Source organism: Mycteria americana, chromosome 2, assembly GCF_035582795.1.
Source record: "Mycteria americana isolate JAX WOST 10 ecotype Jacksonville Zoo and Gardens chromosome 2, USCA_MyAme_1.0, whole genome shotgun sequence".
In the NCBI taxonomy this organism is placed as follows: Eukaryota; Metazoa; Chordata; class Aves; order Ciconiiformes; family Ciconiidae; genus Mycteria; species Mycteria americana.
In genome coordinates, this window is record NC_134366.1 from 40,314,200 (window position 1) to 40,330,130 (window position 15,931).

Consider the following 15,931-nt stretch of genomic DNA (forward strand, 5'->3'; position numbering starts at 1 on the left):
AAAGAAAATTACTTTAAGTACTGTTGCAGCAGACTCCTACACAACCTAATGTAACAATTTACGGACTTTCCTGGCATAGCAAAACTTTGGAAAAAACCTATATAGGCTCAGAATTTGAGGTGCCAATAGGAAGAGCATAACAGCATCTTTAAATTAGTCTTTGCAACAAAGAGCTGTTCTAAACACATAGGGAGGGTTCAATGGAAGTACTCGGACTGAAGGTGGGACTCCTAACTCCAGCATTTGTTAGATGCTTCTTGTTGGCTATGAGTTTTAGACATGTCACATTAGACAACATGAATTACTTTCTCTTGAAAGAAATGCCAAGGCATGGGGTTCATGACGTCCGTTATCTCTGTAATGACATTGGTTCTGCACCTACCTTATTTTTATAAATGTATTTATAAATGGAACATTCAAGGCACTTATAGGGGTGCAACTTCTTAAATACATATTTTTTTAAAAAATAATATGAATTTTATGGACCAGGTCTACAAGTGGATTCAGGCAGCACTGTTGTCACCATGGGGCATTCGTAAAGCCTCTGATAGCTGCTGCCTAGTCCTGTAGGTGCTCAGAAAACCTCCCACATCCCAGTTCAATTTAAATATCTAAAACTACCAGTCTCTTGATGTTGCTGGACTGATGGGATTTTGGCTCCTAATTAAACCCATATTTAGAAGTTAAGAAGTTAAGTCCTTTATGTCCTGATTCTGTAAATGCACTCAGAGCATGTCGGCTGGGCATGGAGCACGGCAGTATGTCCCATTGTACCTAGCAGCCACTGCTCAGAGAAGCGCTTTGAGAAAGGGATACTGGATGCTTACTTTTCCTGATACAAGCTTTGGGTCCCAGAACCTGAGCTAAAGCCCAGTCATTACTGATACAGTTTCTCAGGATTTTCGGGGGAAAGGGTGCTCATGCAGTTATTTGAAATGTCATCCCTACAATTTTACTTTCATGTTCACACACTCACTGAAGAACCTGTTAACCAAAAATGATGAGTGAATACATACCAAATTATAAAGTTAGCTCTGCTGAGACATTCTAGTTGACACTATATCCGATTGACTCTGAAATGATATCTCATTTCACAGGTATGAGAACCAATAGGAACCATTTTGGTTTTGTTTTTAATTGCCTTTTGGGAGCTATGATATAAAAACGCTGCCTCTTAGCTGAAAGCGTCAAACAGAAGATTTTTAATGTTGATTTAAAAAAAACCCAACAGAGTAGTTAATGCAGGCATATTGGGACAGAGAGGTATGAAGGATATTGAATTGGGCTTCCACATTAATTCACATCCTTTATTGTCGCTTTTTATTAAAAGCTTATGAATGAATATCAGTTTTGTTCTTTGATGTTCTTTAAGGTCTTTTTCATGTCTGCCTACAAAACAGCTTGATGCTTGATTCATTTTCGGAAGCTTGTAAACATCAATATGTGAAGTAGGTAAAAGTTACATAGTTCTCAGTTCTGCTAGTGAATTTTAACCACGGCGAAGGAAAGGGAGCAGCGATTGCCGTCTGCTGCTGTGGGGACAGTGCTCTTGCAATGCTCTGCACTTGTGACGTGCAAGGCCTGTACTGGTCCTGTTCCTAGATGGGAGTTATCACAAAATGCCTGTTAACCACAGTCCTGGGAGTAAATTTGAGTGTTGTGGTGTGTTTGCCAGACAACACTAAAGGACTGAATTCATTTACAGTTGCCTGAGGTGAAAGGCTGACAGAGCCAGCCCTACCATATAGTGAGAAACATTATATGGGTTTGGTTCTGCAACTACTCCAGATTCCAGCATTGAGCTGTCTCTATGGAGTAGCTTTGTCTCTTTGAATGTAGGGTTTTTTTATACTTCCTCGTGATACATCTGCTTGACTAAGGTTTGAGGCGTTGGTAGGTTTTTTGTATTGGCTTTACAGTATACATTTTAAGAGCAAGTAGCATACGACCATTTGGGGCTGGTAAGAAGGTGGAAGGCCTCTGAGTAGGCCATAGATGCGAGGGATTAGCGTGTTCCAGCTTGTAGTCAACTGACTGTACTATTAATTTATTTATTAAATCAATTGCACAGGGTCTTACGCAGCTACAGAATGCATAGAATATAAAGAACTGAAACTGAATCTAGAGAGCCCTTGGACAAGAGACATTTGATATGTAACTGGAAGGAAGGTCTCTGAGTTCTTTTAATTGAGTGTGGGGGCAATTTTTTCAGATCTGGATGGCTTTTTTACTTTTCTGCCTTTCAGATGCGTTGTATTACTCTTCAACAGTGTTCACTGTGACTACAACTTGAATTTTTAAGATGCATACTGCTTTTTTTCCCCAGCATATGGCTTCATGAAGGTACATCAACAGAGCTAGGCACTTTACACCAATTGCGCAGGCCTCTCTCACTTGAGCTTGTGCCGTATTTGGTAGCAGTGGTTGGCTCTTGTTTTGTCTTTGGATCAAGACATGCCAGCAGATAATGACAACACAGTTGGTTTCACAAACATTTTTCTGAGTTCAGTGGCATTCAGAAATCAATTGTTTCATTCTAAGTGTTGGAGAAGAGAGTATCTAATTTACACAGATTCGTTTTTCTATTTCACCCTGGTCTAAACTTGATCCCACTTGGCCAAATGTGTTTAGTCTGAACCCCTGTTGTCTGCAATAATCCTGCCCCTTATCCCAGATCCTCTTTTGTCTACAAAGTCCATCTTCCCTGATCGGTCTTGTCCAGACACACCCAGTTCCCTGCTGAAAATCCAACAATTCCTGCTAGCCCCTGGCTTCCTCCTTCCCCTCTCTTCTCCATCCAGTATTCTGTTCACACTTGGTGCCTGATTTTCTCTTCTGGCAGTTTTTTTGCATTGCTTTCTAGTTCATATTGCCCCCTCTTTGCTTCCTCTACAAATCCTTCCTGATGAGTCTTAATTTTAGTTTTCTCATCACCTTACCTGATTTCATTGTATTCTGCAGTCTTCTCCCTGCTCTGCATTTTTGTTTGGTTTTCTCTCTCACCAGCTTTTAGTCTCATTACCAAGCTCTCTCACTCTTTTTGAGTTGTTAATCCTTCTACTTGTCTATCATTTTCGGGCTTCTTTCAACATGGTGGATTTTGTCAATCTGTTTTCTTTCTGTATTCCAATCCCAAATGTTGCCTCAATCTTTCCCTTTCTGCCCTCACCTGTCTGGTCCAAATTCAGTGTCGCCGCACTGTGTTCGTTTTTCATTATTTCACAATCTCCTCTTTCAGTAAGATCTAGTCTCTGCTTTGTACAGTACAGTCCAACTTCTCTTTCTGCAGTCCTAGACTCCTTGCCAGGTCAGTCTCAGAGATCGCTCTTGCCCCCTCCTTTTCTCCATCCACCTTCTCGCCAGAGTCCCTGTCCCAGGCTCTTCCTTCCCCTCCTCCAGTCTGGCTTTTGGACTGCCTGCATTGGCAACAAAATGTTGGTGGTAAGACAACTTGGAGAAGCCATACGGGAAAAACCCAACGTTTTCTTCTAACACATATTCATTATTGTGTGGGAATGGAATATGCATTGTCTTGCCACATTACTGGAGCTGTCAAGAGATGAAGAATGATCAAGAATGAAATCCTGAGTGATTGTACTAACCACATTCAAAGTCTGATTTTTGTTTATTAAAAGCTCATAACTTGGATCCACTACTTTGGGTTCCTGAAGTCATTTGAATTACAAGTCCCTACCCCAAGTGGGAGTGAGGAGGGAAGGATGGAAGATTGTTAAAAAAATTCTGACAGCATTTTCCTGTCTTTATTCTCAGAACTGAATGAACCATATGGATGAGGTTAAAGAATAATATTAAACAGTAATAATAATAAAGTCTGCCAGTTGCAAAAGTCCTGCATAGAGCTCTCTGTGAAGCTCTCTATGAAGTAGTTAAAAGTTTGGCAAGCATATAAGCAACTGAAAGCAGATTTTTTTAAATGAGAAGTTTTGGGCAACCTTATTAATAGACTGTTGCTAGCAGCTCTGCCTATAATAAACAACTTGATTAAAGTTCCAGAACTATATTCTACTAATCCATGTGAAATGGAACTTGGGCTAGAAACAGATGCACTCCAGATATGACTCATTTAGTCTGCTGGAGTGTTTTAAATTAGCTTTTAGTTGTTTGTCAGTTTGGAAAAAAGTATGTGATTTAAAAAAAAAAGTAGCCCCGGTTTTCTGTAGAAGAAAATATTACTGAAGCTTGTGCTGTGATTGCTGTGACTGGTGAACTTCTAGATTTTTTTCTTGTCTGGTAATCAGAAAAAAAAAAAACACTTTGGCTATATAGTCTTGGATAAGGGGAGGGGGGGCATTATTTCTTTGAAGAAAGCAATATTTGTTTTCAATTTGTGTGCCTCAAATGCGTAATTGTGCTACTCCAACATAAGTGTAGGATAGCACTTATGTTGTGAGTTACTAAAGAAGAAAGGCTGAAGTATCACACCATGAGTGCAGACATGTTTTTGTCTGACTGCTGTTCTACCTCTCCTCCTTTATTTTTTAAATCAAGAAGTAAAGTTGGATTTCAACCTTATTTGGCAGAGGAGGAGAGGCAACATAGCTGTTATGTCTCTAGAACAGACATTAGCATCTCTTCAAGAGAAGTGTCTGTCAGGAGCCAGAATTTACCCAGGACAGACATGAGTACCCCAATTACAGGAAAAGGTGCAGTCAGTGTTCATACCTTATTAGCCATTATAGGAACTGACAGTCTCAAGGAGATAGAGTACTTGGGTTTTTTTTGTTTGTGTGTGTGTGTTTTTCTCCCCTTCAGTTGGAAATGACACTGTTTAAGATACGGTATTTTTGAAGCATCATTTGCTTTTCTGTAAGCTGTGGGGCAGTTCTCCTTCAGGAGTGCAGACACAGCGCAATCCCTTTGGCCCTTGCAGACTTTTTGCACGTGTTTGTGAACTTTCCTGTGTCCACCAGTAAGGCACGTGTGCTCACCACGTGCTACAGGCTTGTTCATTCCCTGCGTATGGGCAGGGTAGGCAGAAAAGGCAGTCCATAGTCTGCTAATGCGAGCTATTGCTGTTAGAGGGCTTTAATCAATACAAAGAGATGGAGTAGCTAATACTGCAGGACAGAGCCAAGCCATCTAAGGCTGGGACAGTTTCTCCTACAGCTTTACTTAAAACTTAATTACTATGAAGAGAAAGAGTGCAAGTAAAGAGGGATAGCGATAGCGCTGAACTGCAAACAATCCTGTGAAGTCTTTGTCATCGCTGTCCTTTTTACATGTTGCTTACCAACCTGTATTTTCATATTTCATGCTTTGACAAACATTGATCCTTTACCATGCTACTATTGAATGAAACACATTGCTAGGAAAAAAAAAATCTCAAAGAACCAAAAATGAAAACAATTTAACTGCTCCCTGAGGTACTAAAATCAGCCTTCACAATTTTTGCTATGCAGAAACATTTACAGTCCGCATGGATTAAAAATACAGCACAGATTACTCTCCTGAAAGCTGTTAGGTAGAAATGATCCCTATTTCCCTTTGCTTATGCAACCGCTTGGTTCCAGAGAAAGCAAGGAGCTTGGTTCTTACTAACTTCAAGTAATCCAATTTTGAGTTTTATTTTGGTTTTTTTTATTTTTTTGTTTGTTTTTTCTTGTTTGTTTTGTTTGTTTGTTTTTTTGAGCAGGGCAACTGTATCATTAGTCTGAAACAAACAGAAGGGAAAAGAAACGAGAATCCTATTATCAATTGTGTATTCTAATTGCATTTTTTTCTTACAGGGACAAGCTGATCTTCTCAAATATGCTAAAAATGAAGCACTGGAAAATCTGAAACAAATCCATTATGCCACTCTTTCATGTGGACTCAATAAGCCAGGCACTGAAAATGCAGAAATCTCAAAGCCCCGTCGAAGTCTGGAGGTCATACCTGAAAAAGCAGGTGATGAAAACGGAGAATGAGAGAACGCTCTTCTCATAATTATGGAGTTTATAACTCTGTGACCAATTGTAGCTGCATAGGACATTTGCTTTGCACTTACTGTTGGAAAATATTTGGAATTTTTAAAGCACAACTGGAGAAGCTAATTACAATCTATTGAAACTGTGAATGTATGTAGCAACTCTGCTTGTGAAGGCAATGATATTGAGTAACATGGAAATTACATTATTGGCCAAATATAGTATATATGTAAAAGATCTGTAATTCAGTAATAGCGTGCTGAAAAGTTCATTATAGTGCCATAGGGAAATGAACATTTTTAAAATGAGCTGTAACTAGAGGGAAATCAGTTGAGAGAATTTGACAAGATGCCTTGATTTTCAAATGAATTAGATGCACAGGTCCTTTATTTCTTTGCACAATTCGTTAATTGTGCTAGTGAGGTGAATTATTCTTTTGAAAATCAGGTCCAAAAAAGTAGAATCCACGTCTTACACTTTATGTAATTCAGCCGCTCAGATATTTGGGTTTGAAGTGGTATTGGTTTTATTGTTGAGCCATAAATTAAAATGAGAATGTAATTAGACAGTGATCACTGACTTCAGTGCACTATAGGAGAGCCATTATATAAAAGGAAAATGTGCAATCAGTCTGATAGCCTATGTCAGAAGAAGATACATACCTATTTTGCCTAAGATCTTCTGCAAATGTGTGTAGATAATGTGACCAAACTGCAAGCAAAATGTTGTAAATAGTTTTTCATTTTGTGAAGTGAAGTGCTCATATTAAAAAGAGTTTTATGAGATTGCTCCCAGACAAGTAAAGCTTTTAACTAAATTTTAACTTTTTTATTTTTCAAGTATTTTCTTCCTTACAGAATAGGTGATATCTCAATAAGCAGGTTTGTCAAAAAAAAAAAAAAAAAAAAAAAAATTGCTGTTCTGGTTCTGTTTTGGTTTTCTGACAACATTAGGTAAAGGTATTGTAGCTGATATGCTCATTGTAAAATGACTATACCAACCTAGAGTGTTCTCTTACTGTTTCTGATTTAACAATAAAATGGACTATATAATTACAGAAGCTAATAAATTTGAAGAAAAACAAACAAAATCCTACAGAGATCAAAATGCAATTTTTGTTCAGTTGTGGGGAAAAAGGGGAAGATGGTAATGTCTGTTGAAAAGCATTGTTTTAATTAGAGGTCTTCAAGACATGCATTCTACATTTTTATTTTTTTAACCAATTCAAGATGCTGTTTCTGCATTCAGCTTGCAATGAACATCTAGAACATCAGTATACTTGCACTTAATCTGAATTATTGAGGACTTTAATTTATTTTCTAGTCATTATAAAATTAACGGGGGGGAGATAAAAACAATTTGCATTGTAAATGTCATATCTTGAGCCTGCACTTTTAAATGTCAAACTGCATGGGTTAGGAGCAGTTTTAGAAGGTGCTAAGCTCTTTCAGTGTCTAGTGACAGATTGTATGCCTCAATATTACGATCTTGCCAGGAGTGAGTTTTGCTCTGTGTTGTACAAAATGAAACATTTAACCTGTGGTAAACACCTGCAAGCATTGGTTTTTAAACAGTCCTTCTCTGTGTTGTCAGCTGGAAGTCTTCCAATTGCACCTGAAGTTGATGGGAAGCAACATGAAATTCACTGTTGCAAACTATACTCTGAGCCAGTATGAAATTAGTCTTCCAGGGCCAAATCTATCAGATCTAAATCTGATTTATCTAAAGCAAAATAACCATGTTACATCAAGATTCAGCCAGGCCATAAATATACAAGGTCAGTTTCACTTTATCAAAAAATCCAAAACCTAGGCTGTTGGAATTTCAGACTTTCAGTCCTAATTGAAAGGTGTAGACTGTGGAAAAATGTCGGTACAGTTAGCATTATACTTCAAAGAGGCCTAAAAGCCCGTAAAGGTCCATTAGCAGTCCTGGCCCACCACTGTTTGTATGGCATTTACAGAATGACATAATTTATATTGCAAATTAAGCATTTCTGTAGAGTCTTTTTCTCCAACCAGGTTATCAGAATTGATCGCTTGGGTATTCTTAGCATTTGTATCTGTTCAGCACATTACATCCTAGAAAGAGATCAGGGACCTTTGAAAAGATTAAACACAGGTTGGTGGTTTTTTCTTTGCTTTAAGGCAAAAAAAGGTAAGTGAAACATCGGTATCACATGAGCTAGGGCTGACAGATTTTGTATGTTAAACTCTACAATATATATAACTCTGCTTACTCTGATCGTGTTCTGTCTTGTTAAAAAGGGGGTTAATACTTTTTTGGAATAATATCTTATATAGTATCTGCTTAAAAAAAACCAAAAAAACAAAAAACAAAACAAACAAAAAACAAACCAGAAAAACAGTTAAAATATATGCATTTAACAAAGTTACCATTTAAATATGTTTGGATTCTAGTGTAGTGCTGATTCCATAAAATGGAGGTCACTTTTGTGCATTATTCATACTCAGTTCAGATCTGTGTGTACCATAAAGCCTTAAAATGAACTCAGTCAAGCAGATATTTTGAAAGATGATGTGTAGCTAAAAATCCTTTAAGGAGTTTACATGTTGCATGTTAAAATAATGCAGGATAAACACCTGCAAGCAAAGTATCAGGTTCTATTGTTAACCCAGTGATGATAATTTCAAAACCAAATTTATTAGCATATTTTTCTCAGTTGTATTTTCTTAAAGCGTTCTTTGCATCCATGATGCAATTTACTTTTATTATTAGTCCATTTTTTACTGTGCTTATTTTATATTACATAGAAGAAGAACCACCCAAGATCTGGTGAAGTATTCCAAATAAAATTAATCACAGGTTGACTTTACACTTTTCTTTGCCTTTATTTTCTTAAATGGGCTGTAATACAGTTGAACTGCTTACATAGTTTCGAACTATGAATGATGGAGCCAAAGTACCAGTGACTATTTATCTGACTGCCTTTTTTGCTTTTGTTTGGCTCCAGTGAGTGAGTATGGGTATGTATAGAGACCTAAGTCAACATACTGCTCAATTTAAAAGAAAATGCTAATTGGGAAAAGAAGAGTTCACATAGAGATTAACCATGTAGACACTAGCAGTGTCTTTATTTGAAGATAAGAAAAAGAATGAACAGTGCCTGTTTGAAAAAGGAGCATCTCTAAGCCTTATCTGTGTTCTTCCTGCCCAAGCTCCCCTCCTCATCGGTTGTGCTTGTTGAGGTACATAGCAGCTATTGGATATTTAATTACAGAGCCTGGGACCATGCCCTCCATCCTCTGAACACCCCAGCCAACTACAGAAGGCAGCTCTGTTCTCCAGGAATTCCCCCGGCAGCACGTCCTGACGGGCACTGCTGAGCCCACTGGTGCCACCAGAACAGCGAAAGCATTCCAAACAGAGCTGGGGGCCAGGCTTTACTGGTGAAGTTGTGGCCCTTCTGCTGTCGGTGGTAGTCTTCTACTCAAGTCATTAGGATCAGGATTTAAGTACGGTGTTGCAAAATTTCCCCTCCGTCTCAGGTCTCTTGTTTCATTACCTTCTCTTCACATTCTTCTGTTGCTGCAGCAAGGAGTACTAGATTGGTGCCCCGCACAATTTCACAAATTTGCCCATGCAGGCATGGTGAAAGATGCTGTATGAGTCAAGCCTTTTTTCAGCTACTTTGTACAGCACAGGGATATTTTTATAAGACTCCATGGCTGGTTACTGTATTCACTTTTTCCTGTTTTGAAGTTGAAGCAGCAGAGAGAGAGATGATTCAGAGCTGCCAGCATGAAAAATGGAAGTGAGTTCCAAGAAGACTAAGAATTATAACTCTGGTCTACTATCAAATGAACTGATCTGAAAGGACCCAATCCTCTACTCTTGCAGTGCTTGAGTTTCCCTTCCATTTGTATGATTTCCTAGTTTTCTACTACATGAATGTTGTTTTATCAGTAACACTGATTTCTTCTTGCTGTATGCATTGTTTGCTGCTCAGATCAAGGGAACTCCTGAATGTCCTGTGCACGGTATAATCTTTCATTAAGCCTTAGCCTACCTAGGTTTACACTTGTGTTAACCGAAGGCTCAAAATGAATGTAAAGAGTAATGTTTGCAAAAAGGGCGATCATACAGCCGTATTCATGGCACAATATGCACATGCAGTGGCACGTACTTCACTGTGAAGTCATTTTATCCCCATATAGCTAACGGTTGGAGAGCTGCTCCTGGAGGAGGACTGGCCCATGGGGTTTTAATACCGTGAGCAACACTCTGAAACTGGTGAAGTCACCAGCTTGCTTCTTTTGACTGTAATGGGTGTTGGACTTTACCACTTTATTTCTATTCACACCTACTCACTCTGACCAATTAAGCTTTCTAAATGGAATATTTAACAACTTGGTTTAAAAATTTATAGATCTGCATGTATCCTATAATGACCTCCAGTCTTTTGAACTCCTGTAAACATTTAAAAATAAAATCTCCACAGTTCTTACCACCCCCGATTCCTTTTGCTCTCCGTATTTTGAAAGCAGCTGTGGGACAGGTTAGTGTGATAATTTTCAGAACTAACCCATGTGACGCTCTTTATTCATTACAACTTGTTTGTTCTCAATAAGAAAAAGGCAGTAAAACTCTTGAGGTTTTCTGGTTATTTCTGTTTCTGGGCACTATTAAACTTCCCTTTCTGACTCATCACCTCTGTTCTCTGGATGGCTGGGGAAAGGCAGAGCAGCAAAAAGCAGCACAGCAGAAAGATTAGAAACAGGACTTGAGTACAAGAGCAACAACAAGCCCTCACAGGCACAGGGGAGCATCCATTGTAGTCAACCGAGCTGGAAAAACAATTAAGGACTTAAAGGCAGCAGTGAGGAGGAGGAGGAAGATACGCAGAATTGGATGTCAAAAACAAGTAAAGAATTTTAGCCCAGGAGTATGGGCAACCATGGGATGTGCCATCCTGCGGCTTCCCTAATGCTTCTCGGTGGCACTAGAAATGTACCGGTACCTTGGGACAAACGCGTAACGTTTCTTCCCTTGACAATATTATCTGGTGTGGCAAAGAGGGCAGCGGTGCTGGGAGGGCGGTCGGGTGTGAACGCTGAACTCTTAATTTAGCTTTCCGTGCCCAGCTGCGTGCGCTGCTTTGGCGCGGGTACTTGTGCCACTTTGGCTCATAGGAGTTCCCGCTTGGTGCCGCTTCGGCACACCGCAGGGGAGAGGGGAGGGGAGGGGAGGGGAGGGCGGGGGGTGCGTGTGTGCTACCAGGAGAGCAGTGCTCGGGAGGCGGCAGGGTGAAAGGAGGCAGCTGGAGTGGGACTACCACAACCAAACAGAGATTCAGCTGTCGTGAACCTCTCCTTGCTTTCTCAACAGCAATCCAGCCTTGCTGAGCCACCTGCAGTTTGTAGGAGAGCTTTCGGAATGAGCGTAGGTGTTTTCTTAGTTACCTGTTTTCCGTGGAGGTAGGAGCGGAGGGCCCTCTCGGCTGGGTGCAGAACTGACCTGTGCGTCCGTGACCGTCTGGGAGAAGGAAAGCAGCGGGGCCAGGAAACGGAGTGCAGGAACTTGAAGGCCTGGGCTTTGTTCTCCGGCCCTCGGCTTCCTCCATCGATAAATTGGAGGAAATGACACCTACCACTTTTTGAAGCAGCAGAAGAAACATACTGTGTGACTGCAGAAAAAATATAACCCCCACAGAAGGCAGCTAGGAGTGAAATAAACTGGCATATAAATAGCACATCGTGAGAAGGCAGCGCTTTTCGTGATTGAATGCCATATATGTTAGCTTTCACTAGAGACTGTTTTACAAAGTGCGCTGATCCCGCCATAGTTTTTCAGTGGCATGTACTTAGCAGACATACTACCGATTGGTGAAGAGGGTTTTGAAATACAAATCCTATCAGTTGATTATAAACTAAGCATGTCTGTGTGGGGTCCCGAGTCCTGGGGATTTCAGTATTTTTACTGTCTAGTAAGAGAGTAAAGGAAGATTTTGTTAACACTCTTATAATATGGGCTTTATGCTGTAGCTCACAGCGTGAGCACTTCTTTTTATTTCAGATGTTATTTTATTGATCAAAAAAACCCCTCCCAGAAATCTTAGAAAAAGCCCTAGGATTCAGCTCCAGATCTCACTCTCTGTCCCGAATTCCAGAACTGAAGATACCTGCTGTGATTTTGATACAGCCTTAACCAAACGATGATTACATTTCTCAAGTCTGAATATGTAACAGCATCTTCAAATATCTTTTTACATAATGTACTGGTGCTGCTACTTGTGCCAGGACTAGTGAAGAAGAATTTCTTTGGGTGTAGAAGTAAAGATCACCTCCTAGACCAGGAATCTCTAATTGTGGAGGTGGGTAGGGAGCTTCCCAGGAGAGTAATGGCTCTCCCTCCATTTCAGAGAGCCTCGTGCCTGTGACAGGGAGCAGTCGGCAAGCAGGACTGGAAGCAGCATTTCCTAAACATCCTTCTCCAGGGCGCAGTATTTTGTGCTTACATTTATTTGCACACAGTTTTGCAGAACCATACGCTTTGCTCCCATTTTTTTCTGAGCCTTGATTCACAACCAGTATTCGAAGTTTATTCGCTTGGAGAGAGTTGTATCGATTTGCTGAGTATTTTTCCAGCACTCTTTCCAACGTGATTTTAACAGCTAATAGCTCGCAAATAGTAAGAGCCCGAGTGCATGAAGAGCACTAGCGATGTCGGCACTGTGACAGGACATAGTTTTGGACTGGAAGTCTGGTCGCTATAATGTGAGCACAGCTTAACACCGGGGGAGCCTGCACTGGAGACAGTATTGACTGAGGAGACCTGTTAGCTCAGGAAGGGGAGGCGGCAGCAGTTATGAGATTAAGGACAGAACTGGGTATGAGAGATAGGATATATTCAGTCCTGGAGGAGGAATCAGCTACTAAATCCAGCTCCTTCCCTCCCCCGTGTCACAGGCGAGACTTCTCAGACATGACAGTTCAAGATAAAAACTCAATTTTGTATTAGAGATAATTCTCTGTAAGTGATGATCCGTCACATGTGATGGAGCACTCTGACAGCATCGCCCCAGAATTCTGGCAAAAGAAAAATGGCATTTTCTACCCACATAAAATCTCTGCCACAGCTCAAAGCCCAGAGGAAAACTGCAAGAACAATGATCTGATATGAACAGTGTGTTTCAAGCTAATCAGAAGCACAGTTACATGCTTTGCCTACCATAGCCACATTACCAAAAGTAGTATGATCCTAGGAGTAGGACCCTGGAAAGCTAATGTACCGATACTGGTGGAGATGCACAGAACAGGTTGGAGCACTATATGCTCTAAAATCAATCACTTTCACTGTTTTCATAATCCACATAGAAAAAGACATCCTCAGTCCAGTTTCCTAGCAGTGCTATATTTTTCACGTACTTGCTTTCTTGTACAGATACAAACTAGAAAGTTAAAATAAATAACGCTGGAATGAGCAATGCTGGAGTTGCAGCTTTTGCAAATTGCCTTATATACTTATATAACACGCAAATGACATTGATGCAATTCCCCCAAGTGCTGAGTCTCTCTGAAAATCAGACCCTCGCACTTAAGATTCTGTTCATAGACTTTTCATTAGAGAACCAGATTACAATTATCTTATGATCTGTGCTGCAAGTAATAGCATCTATAATGCTATAAGAATGGCTTATTTGATATTCAGATATTACTGTTTCTAGGTTCTTTCGAACTCTTTCAAATGCAGATAAGGTAGGCAAATAGGGCAACCCTTTAATAAAATGAAGGGCTGAAAAATACAGAAATCCATAAAGGCCAGTGCTTTCTCTTTATAGTAGGTAGTAGTCACAGCCACAGGATTTTGTTGAGGCTGGCTTACTCAGCAAGCTCAAGAAAGATACCTTGCAATTTATACAGAATCTCAGAGTTACAGTGTGTTGCACTAAACAAGGGAAGATTAAATGTCATACTTCAGAGCTAAAATAATCTCTATTTCGTAACAATTGAGAGAACTTTGACCTATCTGCTGAAACAACTGGTGCAGGTCAATGGCCAACACTAGCTGCTGCAGTAGATAGATCATGCATTTAAAGCTACATGCTAATTCCTGTGGTTTTGAGCAAATTTAAAAATATTTCTGGGATATGTTTAGGGCACATGACTTAGAATTAGCATTATCGTACCACAAAAATGTTAAAAACAAGCCTCCCCCCCAGCATTACTGACACTATGAAGGACTAGACACAGATTTCAGACCTATTCAGGAGCACTCGATCGCACGGAGTCCCACAAGCCCGATTATAAACTGGAATGCAGAAGCCAGGTTGTATATTTAAATGAGTTTCCCAGTGGAGCAGCAAAGTATCCATGAAATACCTGACATCGAGAAACGTCTTTAGCTTAGCAGTGCTGCTGATGGCCGCTGCTGGAGAACCAATTTGAAAGACAGAGGACAACAGCAATGAAAGACACCCAGCTGAGGACATCCAGGTCTCCTTCAAAGTCCTCTTTGTATTTATCAGCTCATATGATGATGCTCAAGGGAAAAAAAAAATATCTTTGAATCCTTTTTTCTTGCTTAGGCCTGTGATATTTCTGCTGATTGCTACCGGCTACCTGTAATGCAAAGGTCCTTGCCCTTAGTGTACTGAGAAGGCAGCAAGCACAACTTTGCTTGCAGTGCTCTGACAGACTCTTCTCAGGGAGTCCAGAAATGTGGTTTTGTCACACTTGTTTTTCTCAGTGCTGACATCATTGAGGTGCTTAGGGACATGGTATGAGGTGCTTAGGGACATGGTGTAGTGGTGGTCTTGGTAGTGGTAGGTTTACGGTTGGACTCGATGATCTTAAAGGTCTTTTCCAACCTATATGATTCTGTGATTCTGTGATCTTCCAAACCTGCTGCTTCCATCACGATTACTGTCCTCTCCTCCCACAACCGCCACCAACCTGGCGGGGCTGCGGCAGGGCTCAAACCGCCCCGCAGAGCAGTTTCGAGGCAGGTGAAAGAGTCGCAGAGATGAAGACATACAGCTTTGATGAGCTGCAGACGAACTGCAGGACCCAGCAACCGCAGCATTATCAGCTGTAGGAAGGACTGTTCTGCAAGACCTCGGCTGAGAAAGAAAGGGGCCGGGGGCTGACAGTGAAAGCACTTCTGAAACGGGAGCGAGGGAACCCTGCAGAATGAGGGAGCAAAGGGTCGCAGAGAAAGGCACTCGAAGAACTGGTGCTTTTCAGATGTCCTGAGCCTTTGTTCCCACTGTCGGCGGGGACTCGCAGTCTACAGTACGTATCAAATGACTTGTAATATCTTCAATTAGTCTGGAAGGAAGAGTAATCATTTCTGAATAATCAGTGTAGAAGAAAAGCAGGTGATGTTTGGAAATGCAAAGAACAGGACTAAAAATATTGTTATAGTGATTCTAGAGGGATATAATAAAAGAAACAGGAAGGGGTGAGAGCTATCCTGATTGTCCATCTGCAGTGTGGTGTGGCATGTTCATACCTTGGACTTAACTATGGTTTAGGGAAAGACAGACCCTAAATGGAACTTTATCACATTCTAAGTTTTCCCAGCCAAAATCAACAGCTACATACAGCTAAGCATATATTGTCAAAATTAGACAACAGCTTTGGCCTGGGTCATTTCTAGTTGTTTTTAGACTGAGTATGGAGAAAAAAAATGAATCCTTTTGCAGTAATTGGTTCTGCTACTGTACTTATCCCCAATTTTCTGAACTGTCAAGCCTCATTTCTTCTGTTATGTAGATTGACAGTCCTCTCAATAGTAATTCTCATTATGGCTTGAAGGACACCGTGGCCTAGTTTTCTGGGGTAGGCACTGAACGAGGGAAACGTAGCCTACTATTACTTTGTCCATGGTGCTCTGTAATGCTGATAATGATATTGGGTTCCTTCTCATACGCTGGCAATTTGCTAGACAGGACGATTGACAGAGCTGTAATTCATCAGCCACGGGCTTGGGTGTAATAGACTGTAGCAAGGTGGCAAGTGTCCCAGTGTAGATGATTCGAG

General features: G+C 40.6%; 1 protein-coding gene across 3 annotated transcripts in view; it reads left to right on the forward strand.

Annotated features, from left to right (window-relative positions):
* The window catches only part of PLCL2 (phospholipase C like 2), a 107,374-nt gene extending 100,335 nt beyond the window's left edge, over positions 1–7,039 (forward strand). For 2 of the 3 annotated variants that reach the window (XM_075493098.1, XM_075493099.1), the window contains exon 7: positions 5,748–7,039. In XM_075493098.1, the coding sequence (XP_075349213.1) occupies positions 5,748–5,927 (180 nt within the window). In that variant the 3' untranslated portion in view covers positions 5,928–7,039. The remainder of the gene's footprint in view (positions 1–5,747) is intronic. The other variant, XM_075493100.1, reaches the window with a different exon arrangement.
* The last annotated feature ends 8,892 nt before the right edge of the window (positions 7,040–15,931 follow it).